This window comes from Brachyhypopomus gauderio, chromosome 6 (genome assembly GCF_052324685.1).
Source record: "Brachyhypopomus gauderio isolate BG-103 chromosome 6, BGAUD_0.2, whole genome shotgun sequence".
Classification (NCBI taxonomy): Eukaryota; Metazoa; Chordata; class Actinopteri; order Gymnotiformes; family Hypopomidae; genus Brachyhypopomus; species Brachyhypopomus gauderio.
Window position 1 is genome coordinate 31,189,491 of NC_135216.1, and position 18,858 is coordinate 31,208,348.

General features: G+C 46.7%; 2 protein-coding genes and 1 non-coding gene across 5 annotated transcripts in view; all 3 read left to right on the forward strand.

Moving 5' to 3' along the window:
• The window catches only part of pick1 (protein interacting with prkca 1), a 9,995-nt gene extending 4,427 nt beyond the window's left edge, over positions 1 to 5,568 (forward strand). The window contains exons 6-13 of one of the 2 annotated variants that reach the window (XM_077010448.1): positions 248 to 403; positions 725 to 778; positions 1,437 to 1,499; positions 1,652 to 1,785; positions 2,339 to 2,431; positions 2,579 to 2,629; positions 2,988 to 3,132; positions 3,921 to 5,568. In XM_077010448.1, the coding sequence (XP_076866563.1) occupies positions 248 to 403; positions 725 to 778; positions 1,437 to 1,499; positions 1,652 to 1,785; positions 2,339 to 2,431; positions 2,579 to 2,629; positions 2,988 to 3,132; positions 3,921 to 4,174 (950 nt within the window). In that variant the 3' untranslated portion in view covers positions 4,175 to 5,568. The remainder of the gene's footprint in view (positions 1 to 247; positions 404 to 724; positions 779 to 1,436; positions 1,500 to 1,651; positions 1,786 to 2,338; positions 2,432 to 2,578; positions 2,630 to 2,987; positions 3,133 to 3,920) is intronic. The other variant, XM_077010449.1, reaches the window with a different exon arrangement.
• A 256-nt stretch (positions 5,569 to 5,824) lies between these two features.
• Positions 5,825 to 5,897, forward strand: trnar-ccu (transfer RNA arginine (anticodon CCU)). Its single transcript has one exon. It is a non-coding gene; the product is annotated as a tRNA-Arg (tRNA).
• Positions 5,898 to 5,915: 18 nt separating this feature from the next.
• On the forward strand, positions 5,916 to 18,783 carry plbd1a (phospholipase B domain containing 1a). Of its 2 annotated transcripts, none has more exons than XM_077010445.1 (11): positions 5,916 to 6,150; positions 7,252 to 7,474; positions 8,659 to 8,742; positions 12,158 to 12,299; positions 12,503 to 12,637; positions 13,185 to 13,329; positions 16,446 to 16,646; positions 16,759 to 16,899; positions 17,127 to 17,312; positions 17,734 to 17,840; positions 18,145 to 18,783. In XM_077010445.1, exons 1-11 carry the CDS (start codon positions 6,084 to 6,086, stop codon positions 18,346 to 18,348), a joined length of 1,635 nt encoding a protein of 544 aa, XP_076866560.1. In that variant the 5' UTR covers positions 5,916 to 6,083; the 3' UTR covers positions 18,349 to 18,783. The 2 variants fall into 2 exon arrangements, with proteins under 2 accessions (XP_076866560.1, XP_076866561.1); XM_077010446.1 differs by having other exon boundaries at positions 7,260 to 7,474.
• The last annotated feature ends 75 nt before the right edge of the window (positions 18,784 to 18,858 follow it).

The window sequence follows — 18,858 nt, forward strand, 5'->3', positions numbered from 1 at the left end:
AGACGGAGGAGTGTGGTTTAAATATGGTCATCTGAAGACAGACGGAGGAGTGTGGTTTAAATACGGTCATCTGAAGACTGATGGAGGAGTGTGGTTTAAATATGGTCATCTGAAGACTGATGGAGGAGTGTGGTTTAAATATGGTCATTTGAAGACTGATGGAGGAGTGTTGGTTTAAATATGGTCATCTGAAAACAGATGGAGGAGTGTTGGTTTAAATTTGTGGGGGTCTGTTTTCCCTCCTCAGTTCTGAAGAAGGTGAAACACCGTCTGGTGGAGAACATGAGCTCTGGCACAGCAGACGCCCTGGGCCTCAGCAGAGCCATCCTCTGTAACGGTAACACACACACACACACGCACGCAGCAGACGCCCTGGGCCTCTGCAGAGCCATCCTCTGTAACGGTAACACGCACACACAGATGCATGTAATTATTTGGCTGTTCTTTTATTTAACGTATTATTACGTATTATTATATACAGGTTCAGCCACTTTGATCAATCAGATATAAACTGTATTTGGCATGGCCTCAGTCAGAATAGTCTGTTCAAATACATGTGTGTGCATGGACATACTCCGTTCTGATTGAGATGTCATATCAGGCAGCATGTAAACGTAGCCACAGACTGTCAAAGCAAACGTTCCACCATCCACATGTTATGAGATTCGTCTGAGCCTTCGACCAGTTGAACATCACCCATGATTGTACTTGACTGGTTTGTTAGATGGGCTGGTGAAGAAACTGGAAGAACTGGAAAAGACAGCAGAACTGTACAAAGGTAAATCATGGACACTGGGGCATCATACTCCAACGACACTGGGGCATCATACTTCAACGACACTGGGGCATCATACTTCAACGACACTGGGGCATCATACTCCAACGACACTGGGGCATCATACTTCAACGACACTGGGGCATCATACTTCAACGACACTGGGGCATCATACTCCAACGACACTGGGGCATCATACTCCAACGACACTGGGGCATCATACTCCAACGACACTGGGGCATCATACTCCATCGACACTGGGCCATCATACTTCAACGACACTGGGCCATCATACTCCAACGACACTGGGGCATCATACTTCAACGACACTGGGGCATCATACTTCAACGACACTGGGCCATCATACTCCAACGACACTGGGGCATCATACTTCAACGACACTGGGGCATCATACTTCAACGACACTGGGGCATCATACTCCAACGACACTGGGGCATCATACTCCAACGACACTGGGCCATCATACTTCAACGACACTGGGCCATCATACTCCAACGACACTGGGGCATCATACTCCAACGACACTGGGGAATCATACTTCAATGACCAAACCTGCTTGTCTGAATGAAAAGGTTTGTTTCTGATTTTGTGTGTGCGCATGTGTACCCGTTTGTGTGTGTGTGTGTGTGTGTGGTTGCAGGGTTGATGGAGCACAGTAAGAGGTTGCTCAGAGCTTTCTTTGAGCTCTCACAGACGCACAGAGGTGAGTTCAAAACACAAATTATAATAATAATTACTCAGGACACATTTGTGTTGTGTATCGTACACATTGAAGTACATAGTGTAGTTTATTGTCAGTGTGTGTGTCTCTCTCTCTGTCTGTGTCTGTCTATCTGACCTGCTGTCTCCCGTCAGCGTTTGGCGACGTGTTCTCTGTCATCGGTGTGCGGGAGCCACAGGCAGCAGCAAGCGAGGCCTTTGTGAAGTTTGCTGAAGCTCATCGCAACATTGAGAAATACGGCATCCAGCTGCTCAAGACCATCAAACCCGTGAGCAGCAATTTACTGCACCAAACACTGACTGTGCTGACGTCAGAGTACCAAACACTGACTGTGCTGACGCCAGAATACCAAACACTGACTGTGCTGGCGCCAGAGTACCAAACACTGACTGTGCTGACGCCAGAGTACCAAACACTGACTGTGCTGACGCCAGAGTACCAAACACTGACTGTACTGACGCCAGAATACCAAACACTGACTGTGCTGGCGTCAGAGTACCAAACACTGACTGTGCTGGCGTCAGAGTACCAAACACTGACTGTGCTGGCGTCAGAGTACCAAACACTGACTGTGCTGGCGTCAGAGTACCAAACACTGACTGTGCTGGCGTCAGAGTACCAAACACTGACTGTGCTGACGTCAGAGTACCAAACACTGACTGTGCTGGCGTCAGAATACCAAACACTGACTGTGCTGGTTTTAGAGTATCACTCACTCACTCTGCGTTCACAAAAACATGGATAAAAGTATATAAACACATAAATCATGAATATGTGGTTGGTGTGGTAATGGTGCCTTTCCGTCCTGGTCCTGTTCACAGATGCTGCATGACTTGAACACGTACCTGCACAAGGCCATTCCAGACACCAGGCTCACCATACGCAAATACCTGGACGTGAAGTTCGAGTACCTGGTACGAAACCTGGCAGGCTGTGAATACACCTGCTCAACACTGCCATCTTCTGTCGGCTTCACTGCATACAGTTATTCAGCAAAATGTTAGGGGTTAGGTGTGTCCAACTCAACTGTGTGTGTGTGTGTGTGTGTGTGTGTGTGTTAGTCGTACTGTCTGAAGGTGAAGGAGATGGATGATGAGGAGTACAGCTGTATTGTAAGTTCCTCTTATTCCATCACTCTTCTGTCTTAACCTGCCTAAAGATTTAACACCAAATCTTAAAGCTTAGGTAGACGTTGCTCAGGACATGGTGAAGATAACAGGCGGCCTGTCTCTACCTGCTGTGTGTGTGTGTGTATGTGTGTTTGTGTCTCTGTGTGTGTGTGTCTCTCTCTCTCTCTCTCTCTCTCTCTCTCTCTCTCTCTCTCTCTCTCTCTCTCTCTCTGTGTGCGTGTGTGTGCATGTCTCTCTGTGTGCATGTGTGTCTCTGTGTGCATGTGTGTCTCTGTGTGCATGTGTGTGTCTCTCTCTCTCTCTGTGCATGTGTGTATCTGTGTGTGTGTATGTGGTACAGGCGCTGGGCGAGCCGCTGTACCGTGTCAGCACGGGGAACTACGAGTACCGTCTGATCTTGCGCTGTCGGCAGGACGCTCGCGCTCGCTTCGCCAAGATGCGCAAAGACGTGCTGGAGAAGATCGAGCTGCTGGACCAGAAACACGGTGGGTTCCACGGCAACACGGGGGGGGGTTCCATGGCAACACGGGGGTTCCATGGGTTCCACAGGGTAATGCCCACCTGAGCAGGCACGTTCACACCTGCAGCTGTGTTAATCTGTGTTAGGTTTTCACAGTTTAGTACATAAAAACATTGGACAGAATCCTAATATTGTGCTTTTGATCCTGCTGGCAGCAGTCCACAGCTGCTCTGGTTGTGGCTGCACTAACCTTGACTTTGCACTAGTTATGTGATATGGTCAAACGTGGGTTAGTGTCTGATTTCTCATCTCAGGGTCCAGAGTTTGATTCATCACTCTTCATATTGTAATGGTTGGAAATATGACCAGTGGATGCAGTGGCAGCTCTGTTTCATTAGCATGTGTGTGAAGGTGTTTCTCTGTTTCGTTAGCGAGCATGAAGGTGTTTCTCTGTTTTGTTAGCCTGTGTGTGTGAAGGTGTTTCTCTGTTTTGTTAGCGTGTGTGTGTTTCTCTGTTTTAGCAGCATGTGTGAAGGTGTTTGTCTGTTTTGTTAGCGTGTGAAGGTGTTTCTCTGTTTTGTTAGCGTGTGTGTGAAGGTGTTTCTCTGTTTTGTTAGCGTGTGTGAGTGTTTCTCTGTTTTGTTTCATTAACGTGTGTGAAGGTGTTTCTCTGTTTTGTTAGCGTGTGTGAGTGTTTCTCTGTTTTGTTTCATTAACGTGTGTGAAGGTGTTTCTCTGTTTTGTTAGCGTGTGTGAGTGTTTCTCTGTTTTGTTTCATTAGCGTGTGTGAAGGTGTTTCTCTGCTCCCTCTAGTCCAAGACATCGTGTTCCAGCTGCAGAGGTTCGTGTCAGGCATGTCGCGGTACTACGACGAGTGCTACGCTGTGCTCAAGGAGGCTGATGTCTTCCCCATCGAAGTGGACCTGTCTCGCACCACCATCAACTACAGCAGCCACAGCCAGTCCTACGAGGAGGAAGAGGAGGAGGGAGAGGGCGAGTGCGGGGAGGGAGGTGTCTCGGCCAGCCAGGCGGAGAACGGAGCAGAGAAGCTCATAGATGATGAGTGAGTGAGTGAGAGTGAATGAGTGAGAGTGGGTGTGGAAGAGTGGGTGAAGGAGTGAGAGTGAGTGTGGAAGAGTGAATAGATGAGTGTGAGAATGAGTGGGTGAAGGAGTGACTCAGATGGCAGCTGAGAGTGAAGTGGAGAATTGATGGGAGGTTATGAAGGACTGAACTGATTCATGTGTGAATGAGGGTTTCAGTCGATGACTGGCACAGAAAAATGAGAATAGTGTGGAAATACAGCGCAGCGAAGAAATGAAGAAGGTGAGTGAGTGTGAATGTAGGAATGAATGTGTAGGTAACAACCCAAAATAGATGCACTCAACTTCACTGAGATTTGTTTAGGAAAACCAATTCTTTTCATTTTGTAAATCTATTAATGTTTTCGGAACAGTTAGAAATTTTATTTCTTACTTTTTGAAACCTCCAAAGTTAAATTATTGGCTTTCATTAAACACACTCAAATGTTGTGTAAGGACATTCCAGAAAGCTGGTGTTTAACACAGATTTGAACAGGTCTAATTTTGCTTCACGGGAACGCTGACCCTTCTGTGTCGTACCTCTGAAGCAGCAGTGGAGATTAAGGGGTCTGATTGACCCGGAGTTGTATCTGTGTGTCAGTCGGGCCTCTCGTGTGTTCAGGACTCTGTTGGTTGGGGTGAGGAATCCTCTTTGGCTTCTGACTGGTCAGTTCACTCTGCTGCTTAATCTTGTTCACGGTCATGTTCTGCATGGTTATGGGATGTCACGGATAATGAAGCATGTGGATTATTTTGTTGAAGCAGAGTCCCATCCTATTTCAGAGAAGCTAATTTTGTTATCATGGTAACTAATTTTTGCAATTGGATTTGAAGGGAGCTGTTCTGTCGTAATCTTGTTTGTCTGATGGACCTGACATCACAGCCATTTGTGGTAGATTTTAGCTGGAATTACAATGCATACGACATATTTGCACAGAAAGATATAAAACATTCATTATCTTCAAACTGAAATATACTAATTTAAAATTCAAATCTCTGTACTTTTATTAATCTCTATGTATTTATTTTTATGTGTAACTTTGCTAAAGAGGACATAAAATTAAACGTTTTACTAAAACACACTTGCACTGTGCAGGACTTGAAATGTTTGCTTCCCTAACTGGGTTGATCAGCGTTTAAAACTCTTATCCGTCTATACACACTGGAACAGTCGGATTGTCTGTACCTAATACATGATTTCTGTTGGGGGTTTATTATTTCCCGTGTTCTCTGTGTGTGTGTGTGTGTGAGAGAGAGAGAGAGAGAAAGGTGTGTTTCTGCAATTGTTACAGATATAAAAATGTTACCATAATAGGGAAGAATGTGCTATCGCTTTATGTAAAGTATATTAAAATAAAATTAAAAGTATTTGTTGCAAATTGAAAGTGTGTATTTGTTCAGATAGCTGCACACAGACGCGATATTAAACTCCGCAGGTAGCGGGGTGTCAACAGCTGAAGGGCAGTCGGACAGATAACTAGTTTACACTTATTAGGATCATCTAATCTACATTAGATTATATTAATGTACAATCTAGGATAATCTACGTGGTCCAAAATTAGAAGGTTGGAGGTATTTCACTCGAAACCTGGTGGTTGATCTTCATGAAGACTCCGGCCGGTTCGTGGTATGTGAGCCCCAGTGGCCTAATGGATAAGGCACTGGCCTCCTAAGCCAGGGATTGTGGGTTCGAGTCCCATCTGGGGTGGGTAGTGTTTTTTTTTATTTCTTCTACGCTCGTTTAATTATACCTAACCACTAATAGGAAACATGTGGTTTGGACATTAACAAGATCACGAGTTCGTGAAACGCCCCAAGGACGAGGAAGTTTCTCATTCTCAGGGATTTCCAGAGAACTTTCGCTTCTGCTCCCGGTGGTGTCTGCTGAGCAACAATGTCTGGCGTGAAAATATCTGTTTTTATCCTGACATGTGCTGTTGCGACGGTGGTGAAACTCCAGAGTAAGTAGCAGTTTGCTTTGATTTTGTTAACTTAGCTAGCAAGCACGCTTGACTTTTTGTTTGTTTGCAAATGACGCTTCCTAGCTAACTAGATTAGGAAACACTCGAGTTTGGACTCGGTCATTGCAGATGGTGAAGTTTGAGGAGCTGTCGTGAGTCCAGCGTCTCACCCTCCGTGATCAGACCTGGTCTGATTAGTGCGCACTCGTTTAGGGAGACATGTCCTCCTGTGCAGTTTTACTACTAGCGCCGTGTCTTGTTTGGTTTGTATACTTGAATAAAACACCTTTTAGTTATGATCCCTTACCAGTCCAGCATACACACACGCATATATTAATTTATTTCCATGATTATTTACATTGTAGAAACTCACCGAAGGCATTAAATCTATAAATGAACTCGTGGAGTTATGTACTTAACAAAAAAAGGTGTAATAACTGAAAACATGTTTTATATTCCAGTTTCTTCAAAATAGTCACCTTGCTCTGATTACTGCTTTGCACTCTTTGAATTCTCTCAATGAGCTTCAAGAGGTATTCACCTGAAATGGTTTTCAGGTTTGCCTTATCAGGGTTCATTAGTAGAAGCTCATTGTGCAAAGCAGTAATCAGAGTAGGGTGGCTATTTTAAGGAAACTATAATATAAAATATGTTTTCAGTTATTTCACCTTTTTTGTGAAATAACTCCACATGTGTTCATTCATAGTTTTGATGCGTTCAGTGAATCTACAATGTAAATAGTCATGGATTAGTCCGAGTTCCACCATCTTTGGGATATCAAAATACATTTCTTAGCACATATTTCCATGCTAGCCCAAAAAGGGGAAACAATTCTTCTGTATTTAAAAAGGAAATGCATCTGCTATGTGTGTGTATGTATGCCTATATGTTAAAATATACAGTGTAAATATTATGCTGACACAGATTTTATAATGACGTACAACATAATGACACAACTTGTTCTTTGCAGATGTCAGAGTGATACTCTTAACACTTAAGCAGTTATTTGCATATTACGCTACACTGCTAGTTCCACTGGTTCCTGTGTAGGTCTTTAATAAGATGGTCTCCCTCTTCATGTGGTGTTTCTCCTCCACCCAGAGGTGCAGAAGGCGACTGTCTACTGGGATCCCACCCATAAGGCAGTGCTGCTGAAGGAGGGGGTGCTGGACAAAGCAGGAGATGCTTACGGTTACTACAACGACTCCTTCATGTCGGTGGGCTGGGGCGTGCTGGAGATCCGTGCTGGATATGGCAAAACTCCCGAAACCGATGACATCACCTACTTCCTGGCTGGCTACCTGGAGGGTTACCTCACTGCCCAGTGGGTGAACAGACCTGCTGCACATCTAGAGTCTCATCAACTCCATAATCCCCAACCTCAGAAATATCACCTGGTTTTAGAGCAGAGTGTTGTCTGCCTCCTTTGGTGACAAACGTTTTACTTCTTGCCGTTGACTAAGGAAATTGTGCCATGTCCATGGCAAAACCTCTGATAATGTGGACATGTTTGTTGGTCAATTGGAACAGTGGGTAGATTTACAAGCTTTGCACAGAACAGAATAACATAATAATGTGAGACACGTTCTACAGGGTTTGGGGTTTTAGGGTTATCAGATCCCGTCTTCTTTACTGTGTGTCTCCTGTGAGGACACAGTCAGGTTTTATTGTTATCATGCAGCTCTATCTCCCCAACCTGATGATGACTGTTCCATCATTATACTCGTCATCTCCAGTAACCTCGGTCGGTTGTCCACGTGGGCTCAGAAATCCGGCTGCTCAGTCAGGTCCGATACGTCCGTCGTTTCTGTAGTGTGAGACAGCTGCTTCCAGCTTAGTTGTTACAGAGCTTCAACTTTCCTTGTCTGGCCTGAGGAAACATGCTTGAATTTCTATTATCAGCCTGCACAGTACTGTCATTTTGCGTCAGTTTGAACCAATTTCCTGTTGTGCCTACTGTTGCGAACCAGAATGCTGCTGCAAGGTCACAGAGGTCACATCTTGCCAGTCTTCTGGTGCTTGATCCATAGTCATACTGGTTCCCATTTCAGTTTGGTCTAGTTCTCTCATTTTTGCGCACTTATTGGTTGATCTTTTTCTTAATGGTTGAGCTTTATCTTAATGGTTGAGGTCTTGCGGTATCGTTTGGCTGTTCCTATGCTCCAGAACTGTGGTGCGGTCATGTGCTCTTTGCCAAGGCTTTTGTCTCTTCATACAGCAGGTCTTAAACGTGTCCAGGCTAAAACATATGGCGGCAGTTCTTGGAGTGTGTTCTTGTTTAACTTGTTCTCTTGTATCTTTTTTCATTTTATTTATTATATATACAGCACTTTGAGCAGCATTATTGTTTAAATGTGCTTTAAAAATGAAACTTGTTTACTAATCCATTTTATTGAGGTAGTGTAATACTGGTAGCCACATTTTAATGTGTTCATAACTGACCCCAGATCAGTGCTGAGTGCAGTGTTGGCCCAGTGTCTGACGGTGTGCCTGGCTTCTTCCCTACAGGCAGATGTATGACTACTTCACCAACATGTATCCACAGGTGATAACAGATCCCAAAACTCTGGTTGCTGTGAAGCAATTCATGATGTGAGTATAAATGGTATATCGTGACTTCATCCAAATAAACTCCAGAATTATTGTTATTTAAGTGCGGTTGAAGGGGCCATGCCTACAATATAGTAAAATAATACCATAGCCTGGAAACCTGTGGCCACTGAAAAGTGAAACAAAATCTTCAAAGACGTTACATATTCAGGAGGTATATTGGGTATACCTGTGTGTGTGTGTGTGTGTGTGTGTGTGTGTGTGTGTGTGTGTGTGTGTGTGTGTGTGTGTGTGTGCGCTGTCTCAGGTGAGTAACACTCTCCACTGGTGTTTCTTGTCTGTCACGTGCGTGCTGTTTCAAGGGGTGTTGCACTCTCCGCTGGTGTTCTGGTCTTGTCTCGTGTGTGTGTGTGTGTGTGTGTGTGTGTGTGTGTGTGTGTGTGTGTGTGTGTGTGTGTGTGGATATAGGAATATTGTCAAGTAAACAAAAAGCCAAGGAATGAATGAACAAGTCTTTCGCTCAAAGACTGCCATCGATGACTAATCATGAATCCTCAAAGGTGTTTTGTCTTTCTGGATTTTAGAGATGCATTTGGAACAGTCACATGACATTATGCTTAATACTCTAGAAGAAATACATCTTCCTAAAGTGTTTGTGGAAATAGTGAAAGATTTATATACTGGTTCCTTCCTGCAGGTTATTTGTGATGGTTATTACCAAACCTATACATTTGGGAATAGGAAATAAAACTGGATGTCCCTGTAGCGCTGTAAATTTTATCCTTGCCATGAATCACTGGATTAAGTGGCTATGCATGTATGCACCATCTCATGTGCTCTCCCCTAATCCTGTGCAGGGCTATGCTGATGTTGTACTGGTGTTGTCATCAAGAACATGCTTTCATGTACTGATGTATTCTTAAGATGGTCTGGTCTAGAGGTAAAGGATATTAAATGTGCTGTTTTCTACGAGAGGAGAAGTGGAGGAAATCGTTGGTACAGATCTAAGACAGACAAGCCGCCAACGTTTACAATTCTTGATCAGCCAGTTAGTGTATAGTAGACATGAGACCTACAGCTATCTGGGTCACAAATTTAACATAGCAGGAGAGTGGAGTCAGCAGGTGGAACAAATGAGAACCCAGTTCAATTCTAGACTAGAGATGATTGTGTCCACTCACAATTGTGATGAAGCTAGAAGCAATAAGAGAAATTGTAGTGGAAAAAATTCAACATTTATTTTCTAATGTTCATCTACCACAAAATGTTCTCCAAGAAATGGACAATAAGATTGTGCAGTTCGTAAGAAAGTGGTTTAACCTAAACACACGATCAACCAGATGCTTTATATTCCAAAGCTGAAAACATGGAGGCTTGGGTGTTCCTAACTGTTCTTGGTTATACAATGCAACCTGACTATCTCATCTTATTAATATGTTGAATAATGATGATAAATTGGTGCAGGAAATGGCAAGAGCCTCGCTATTCCTAGACTTTAGACGACGTAAAATTCCACTAGCCTTGTCTGGTGAAGATAATTTCTTAGGATTTAGAAGAAAAGGTGATGGGGAAACTGGATGTGTAAGCTCAGGGATTTGGTGTTTCATCAGACTGGCCAGATCTAAATTGTGTGTGTGTGTGTGTGTGTGTGTGTGTGTGTGGCCGGCCAGATGTAAATGACTTATGTAGGTGTGTGTGTGTGTGGCCGGCCAGATGTAAATGACTTATGTAGGTGTGTGTGTGTGTGGCCGGCCAGATCTAAATGGTGTGTGTGGCCGGCCAAGATGTAAATGACTTATGTAGGTGTGTGTGGCCAGATCTAAATGGTGTGTGTGTGTGTGTGTGGCCGGCCAGATGTAAATGACTTATGTAGGTGTGTGTGTGTGGCCGGCCAGATGTAAATGACTTATGTAGGTGTGTGTGTGTGGCCAGATCTAAATGGCTTATGTAGGAGAACAAATACAGAATTAAAATGGACGACACTAGAGCAGGACTCCTGTAGAAGTTTCAGAAACAATAGTCAAAGATACGTCAGAGATTGTTGAGGCTTGTGTTGATGTTAACGAAACATCCCACCAGCAGAGTAAAACATCAAGAAAATTACTGCTGGAGGTACGTGTAGAGAACAATACTGGTCCATCTGCTGACACTCTACAGTCAGACCTGAGTGGGTTAATGTAACATCTGAGATCTTTCAAGGAGTTGCTAATACACCAGATATCATTTGTATTTCTCAGTCAGAAGCGGGTCATAATGTATGAAATATGTGCGTTTGGTCTGTATTTGGAGGAGTCGTATACGTCAAAAATGTTAAAGTACCAAACATTAGTTAATATTATTGAAAGCATGGGATTTAAATGCCAACTGATGGTCTTGGTGTTCAGAAGTCTTGGTCATGTACATAAACTTACAGTACTTGGTCTTGGGGGAGTTAACAAAACAAAAGCCAAACAGGTGGTGAGAGATTGCTCAATCTCAGCAATTATTGGGAGTTTGCACATTTGGAAAAGGAGCTGTTTTCTTTATCCTTGAAATTGTACTTGGGAAATGAACTCCATACCATACTGGTACATACCAGTATATACCATACTGTTTTTTTTAAGCAATATTTTGTTTCCTGATGTTCTTGTATGTGGAATCAAGTGTGTGTGTGTGTGTGTGTGTGTGTGTGTGCTGTCTCGGGTGAGTTACTCTCTCCGCTGGTGTTCGTGTGTGTGTGTGCTGTCTCGGGTGAGTTACTCTCTCCGCTGGTGTTCGTGTGTGTGTGTGCTGTCTCGGGTGAGTTACACTCTCCACTGGTGTTCGTGTGTGTGTGTGCTGTCTCGGGTGAGTTACTCTCTCCACTGGTGTTCGTGTGTGTGTGTGTGTGCTGTCTCGGGTGAGTTACTCTCTCCACTGGTGTTCGTGTGTGTGTGTGTGTGTGCTGTCTCGGGTGAGTTACTCTCTCCACTGGTGTTCGTGTGTGTGTGTGTGTGTGCGCTCTCTCGGGTGAGTTACTCTCTCCACTGGTGTTCGTGTGTGTGTGTGTGTGTGCGCTCTCTCGGGTGAGTTACTCTCTCCACTGGTGTTCGTGTGTGTGTGTGTGTGTGCGCTCTCTCGGGTGAGTTACTCTCTCCACTGGTGTTCGTGTGTGTGTGTGTGTGTGTGCGCTCTCTCGGGTGAGTTACTCTCTCCGCTGGTGTTCGTGTGTGTGTGTGTGCTGTCTCGGGTGAGTTACTCTCTCCGCTGGTGTTCGTGTGTGTGTGTGTGCTGTCTCGGGTGAGTTATTCTCTCCACTGGTGTTCGTGTGTGTGTGCGCGCGCGCTGTCTCGGGTGAGTTACTCTCTCCACTGGTGTTCGTGTGTGTGTGTGTGTGTGTGTGTGTGTGTGTGCTGTCTCGGGTGAGTTACTCTCTCCACTGATGTTCGTGTGTGTGCTGTCTCGGGTGAGTTACTCTCTCCACTGGTGTTGTCTCCAGGGAGCAGGACTCTTGGGCTCGGCAGCAGGTGAAGCTGAACCAGAGTAGAGATCCTCTGTGGCGTCATGTGGGCTTCCTGCTGTCCCAGATGGACGGGCTGCAGGCGGGCATGAGCGACTGGGCCAAGCGCATGGGCCGCAAGGTGAGGAAGAGGATGTGGTCCACTGTAATATCACAGCACGGCCTTCATCAGAACATCCTGCATCACCTACGTGTTCCTGCAGAGTTTAGAGCCACCCCCAGTCACATGAACACAGTGGTGTTCGTGCTGGAGGCGTTGACCTGGTCTGGCTGTGTGGACTGGAGTGTAATGGAGTGTGATGGTGGTCCTCTCTGTCTCTCCAGCCCCTGTCTCAGTTTTCAGTGCAGTTTCTGAATGCGATTGGGGATCTGCTGGACCTCATCCCTGCACTGGTGCCTGGTGCTGCAGAGACTCTGGTGAAGGAGCCACCCATGGGCCACTGCTCCGCCCTCATTAAGGTACCGCCCACATGGGCCACTGCTCCGCCCTCATTAAGGTACCGCCCACATGGGCCACTGCTCCGCCCTCATTAAGGTACCGCCCACATGGGCCACTGCTCTGCCCTCATTAAGGTACCGCCCACATGGGCCACTGCTCCGCCCTCATTAAGGTACCGCCCACATGGGCCACTGCTCCGCCCTCATTAAGTTACCGCCCACATGGGCCACTGCTCCGCCCTCATTAAGGTACCGCCCACATGGGCCACTGCTCCGCCCTCATTAAGGTACCGCCCACATGGGCCACTGCTCCGCCCTCATTAAGGTACCGCCCACATGGGCCACTGTTGCATGTGGTTGTTAATGGTCATGGGTAGAATAAATGGTAAATATATATATATTTTTTTATTCTATATTTTTTTCAGATGAGGGTTATTGATGCCTGTAAAGATATAAGTATTTGAGAATTGTACAACTTTTAGTTTCAGGGATTGTATCATCCTGTGTGTGTGTGTGTGTGTGTGTGTGTGTGTGTGTGTGTGTGTGTGTGTGTGTGTGTGTGTTGTAGATGTTGCCAGGCTACGAGAATCTCCTCTTTGCCCACTCAAGCTGGTACACTTATGCAGCGACTCTGCGTATCTTCAAGCACTTGGACATTAGAGTCACTGAAGCACACACCGCTACAGGGAAACTGTCCTTCAGTAGCTACCCTGGTGTGTACACACACACACACACACACCGCTACAGGGAAACTGTCCTTCAGTAGCTACCCTGGTGTGTACACACACACACACACACACACCGCTACAGGGAAACTGTCCTTCAGTGGCTACCCTGGTGTGTACACACACACACACACACACACACACACCGCTACAGGGAAACTGTCCTTCAGTAGCTATCCTGGTGTGTACACACACACACACACACACACCGCTACAGGGAAACTGTCCTTCAGTGGCTACCCTGGTGTGTACACACACACACACACACCGCTACAGGGAAACTGTCCTTCAGTAGCTACCCTGGTGTGTACACACACACACACCGCTACAGGGAAACTGTCCTTCAGTAGCTACCCTGGTGTGTACACACACACACACACACACCGCTACAGGGAAACTGTCCTTCAGTAGCTACCCTGGTGTGTACACACACACACACACACACCGCTACAGGGAAACTGTCCTTCAGTAGCTACCCTGGTGTGTACACACACACACACACACACACACACACACACACACACACCGCTACAGGGAAACTGTCCTTCAGTAGCTACCCTGGTGTGTACACACACACACACACACACACCGCTACAGGGAAACTGTCCTTCAGTAGCTACCCTGGTGTGTACACACACACACACACACACACACACCGCTACAGGGAAACTGTCCTTCAGTAGCTACCCTGGTGTGTACACACACACACACACACACACACACACACACACACACACACCGCTACAGGGAAACTGTCCTTCAGTAGCTACCCTGGTGTGTACACACACACACACACACACACACCGCTACAGGGAAACTGTCCTTCAGTAGCTACCCTGGTGTGTACACACACACACCGCTACAGGGAAACTGTCCTTCAGTAGCTACCCTGGTGTGTACACACACACACACACACACACACACACACACCGCTACAGGGAAACTGTCCTTCAGTAGCTACCCTGGTGTGTACACACACACACACACACCGCTACAGGGAAACTGTCCTTCAGTAGCTACCCTGGTCTGTACACACACCCACACACACACACACACACACCCACACACACACACCCACACACACACACCCACACACACACACACACACACACACACACACACACACACCGCTACAGGGAAACTGTCCTTCAGTAGCTATCCTGGTGTTTGTACACACACACACACACCGCTACAGGGAAACTGTCCTTCAGTAGCTATCCTGGTGTTTGTATACACACACACACACACACACACACACACACACACACCGCTACAGGGAAACTGTCCTTCAGTAGCTACCCTGGTGTGTACACACACACACACACACACACACCGCTACAGGGAAACTGTCCTTCAGTAGCTACCCCGGTGTGTACACTCACACACACACACACACACACACCGCTACAGGGAAACTGTCCTTCAGTAGCTACCCTGGTGTGTACACACACACACACACCGCTACAGGGAAACCGTCCTTCAGTAGCTACCCTGGTGTGTACACACACACACACACACACACACACACACCGCTACAAGGAAACTGTCCTTCAGTAGCTACCCTGGTGTGTACACACACACTCTCACACACACCGCTACAGGGAAACTGTCCTTCAGTAGCTACCCTGGTGTGTACACACACACACACACACACACACACACCGCTACAGGGAAACTGTCCTTCAGTAGCTACCCTGGTGTGTACACACACACACACACACACACACACACACACACACACACACACCGCTACAGGGAAACTGTCCTTCAGTAGCTACCCTGGTGTGTACACACACACACACACACACACCGCTACAGGGAAACTGTCCTTCAGTAGCTACCCTGGTGTGTACACACACACACACACACACACACCGCTACAGGGAAACTGTCCTTCAGTAGCTACCCTGGTGTGTACACACACACTCTCACACACACCGCTACAGGGAAACTGTCCTTCAGTAGCTACCCTGGTGTGTACACACACACACACACACACACACACACACACACACACACACCGCTACAAGGAAACTGTCCTTCAGTAGCTACCCTGGTGTGTACACACACACCGCTACAGGGAAACTGTCCTTCAGTAGCTATCCTGGTGTGTACACACACACACACACACACACCGCTACAGGGAAACTGTCCTTCAGTAGCTACCCTGGTGTGTACACACACACACACACACCGCTACAGGGAAACTGTCCTTCAGTAGCTACCCTGGTGTGTACACACACACACTCACACACACCGCTACAGGGAAACTGTCCTTCAGTAGCTACCCTGGTGTGTACACACACACACACACACACACACACACACACCGCTACAAGGAAACTGTCCTTCAGTAGCTACCCTGGTGTGTACACACACACACACACACACACACACACACCGCTACAGGGAAACTGTCCTTCAGTAGCTATCCTGGTGTGTACACACACACACACACACACACCGCTACAGGGAAACTGTCCTTCAGTAGCTACCCTGGTGTGTACACACACACACACACACACACACCGCTACAGGGAAACTGTCCTTCAGTAGCTACCCTGGTGTGTACACACACACACACACACACACCGCTACAGGGAAACTGTCCTTCAGTAGCTACCCTGGTGTGTACACACACACACACACACACACCGCTACAGGGAAACTGTCCTTCAGTAGCTACCCTGGTGTGTACACACACACACACACACACACACACACACACACCGCTACAGGGAAACTGTCCTTCAGTAGCTACCCTGGTGTGTACACACACACACACACACACACCGCTACAGGGAAACTGTCCTTCAGTAGCTACCCTGGTGTGTACACACACACACACACACACACCGCTACAGGGAAACTGTCCTTCAGTAGCTACCCCGGTGTGTACACTCACACACACACACACACACACACCGCTACAGGGAAACTGTCCTTCAGTAGCTACCCTGGTGTGTACACACACACACACACACACACAAACACACACACACACCGCTACAGGGAAACTGTCCTTCAGTAGCTACCCATGTGCCTGGAAATGACCCTTCAGTTTGTAACCTGACCAATGTTCTCTTGACTGGGACCTTCTGCAGGTTTACTGGTCTCTTTGGATGACTTCTATCTGCTGGGCAGTGGCCTGCTGATGACCCAGACCACCAACAACGTCTTCAACTCGTCTCTGTTCGACAACATCACTCCTAAAAGCCTCTTTGCCTGGCAGAGGGTGCGACTGGCCCACGCCCTCGCCCGCACCGGGGCAGAGTGGGGTCAGGTCTTCTCCAGGTTCAACTCTGGTGAGAACCTATCACTCCTACTGGGTGTTTTAATACAGGTTCTCTAATAAACGGGTAATCTGAGCCTTCTTGAGCCGGAGCTCCGTTTCTGTCTCTGTGTCTCTTCTTCCAGGCACCTATAATAACCAGTACATGGTGCTGGACACGAGTAAGGTGTCCCTGGGTTCCAGTATCGATGATGGAGCTTTAACCATAGTGGAGCAAATCCCAGGGTTCGTGGAGTATTCTGACCAGACCCAGGCACTGAGGAGGGGTGAGCTGCGCACACACACACACACACACACACACACACACACACACACACACGCCGGAGGTTGTTTGCTGTCCACCATGTATACAGGCATGCTGCTGTTGGTGTATTCACTCCCTCAGTGGAGTGATCCTGAGACTGGGTGTGCAGCTTTGACGAGTGACGTTGCTAGTACGTTCAGTCCTCTCTAAGTGATGCTGGTCTCTGTAATGCGGGCCCCTCCCCCCCAGGTTACTGGCCATCCTACAACGTGCCCTTCCATCAGAAGATCTACCAGCTGAGCGGCTACGAACAGTTGTGGAAGAAGTATGGCGACGATTTCTCGTACGACCTTTGCCCCCGAGCTAAGATTTTCCGGCGGGATCAAGCGATGGTGACCGACCTGGCCTCCCTCAAGCACATCATGAGATACAATGGTAACTATGGCAACTGTGGTTGTGATGACCAGTGTGGTAGTGTTACGGCCCTGTGCATATCCAACACCTGCACATCTTCAGGGTGGTTGTTCCTCAGAAGTTCAGAGTTGTCACCTTCTACATTTACAGGTGTGAAAAGATTGATCTAAAATATTCTTATTGTATATGTCTATATGTGTACAGGACATTTTAATCTCTCCTTCCCAAAAAGACTCCACCAGGTTTTCTGTGATTTACTGAGGTTTAGGCACTTTAGATAAAGTTTTACTGCTTCACTACTACCAGTTTACTGCTTATACATTATATCTGAACGTGTACTGTTCTGTAAAGGAAAACTCAGAATCTGTACAGGAGGAATGATGGAGACCAGAGTCCTTGTTGTGACTGTGAAGAGCTTCATCCGTGTCCCCTAATGTCCCAGATTACAAGCACGACCCGTACTCTGAGGGAAACGCCTGCAAGACCATCTGTTGCCGTAACGACCTGCTTGAGAAGTTTGCCAATCCTGGCGGTTGCTATGACACCAAGGTGAGAGACCTCCACCCTCTGTGGTTTTGCCCTCTTCTCCACCCGTGGGCGGCACCGCCCAGACTGGAAGAAGACCGACCAGAGCTCCCAGTTTAAACACTTCGTTCTGTTCTCATCCATGAACATCATACGCGTTCACGCACATGTACTCATGGGGTGGGTGAACCCCCTGAAAATCACTTTTCCCTTTTAAAAAGAGTGAGAGCCTCTGTTCAGTGTGGATGATCAGGTTATGATACATGTTCGTTAACCAGCTTGACTGCTTTTGATGAATTTGCGTCTCTCTCTCTCTCTCTCTCTGTAGGTAACGGATTTTTTCATGGCACAGAAGTTCAAGTCGGAGGCTGTAAATGGCCCGACCACAGAGGGCGGCCTGCCTCCGTTCTCCTGGGACCAGTTCAGCAGCACGCTGCACCAGGGCCTGCCCCGCGTCTACAACTACACCTTCGTCCCCATGCAGCCACTGCTCTTCACTCCAGGACCTGCCACCAGAGGGCGTGCCGAGTAAAAGGGGAAATTCTCAGGTTATGTTCGCTTATAAAAAATTTTTACTTCCCCAAAGATGGACAATTACTGCTTTAAAAAGTGCAAAGCTTCAGAGTTTTGTAGCACTCATCCACTCAGGACTACAGTGTTTTAAACAAAAATGATTTAACTAATCTACTTTCTACCAAAAATAGCCCAAACAAACACAAAGCAACCATGGGAAACGATGAAACAATAGACGTATATCAGCCATAATGAATGTGACTTATGAGAATGACTGGGACACATCAGTGCTGTGGCTGTTCATCTGTCCCTGTTCAGAGATCTCCAGATGCAGCTGTGTGTGTTTGAACCTCTCAGGATGAGTGAGTACCAGGGCCAGTTGTGCCTTCTCAGGTTCAGTGTTCTTTATGTGCATCTTTGTTTGATTTTTAACATTAAAGTGTCTTGAATTGTTTCTGTGTCGCTGTTCAGATTATGTGGAATGAAAACACGATGTTGCAACGGTTCACATATTTATTGTCCTCAGGGT

Coding starts and splice junctions, on each gene's coding strand:
- plbd1a (XM_077010445.1), top strand. CDS start 6,084: ATGTCTGGCGTGAAAATATCTGTTTTTATCCTGACATGTGCTGTTGCG. Junction 16,647..16,758: donor CTTCTCCAGGTTCAACTCTG/GTGAGAACCTAT, acceptor CTCTTCTTCCAG/GCACCTATAATAACCAGTAC. Junction 17,841..18,144: donor GCGGTTGCTATGACACCAAG/GTGAGAGACCTC, acceptor CTCTCTCTGTAG/GTAACGGATTTTTTCATGGC.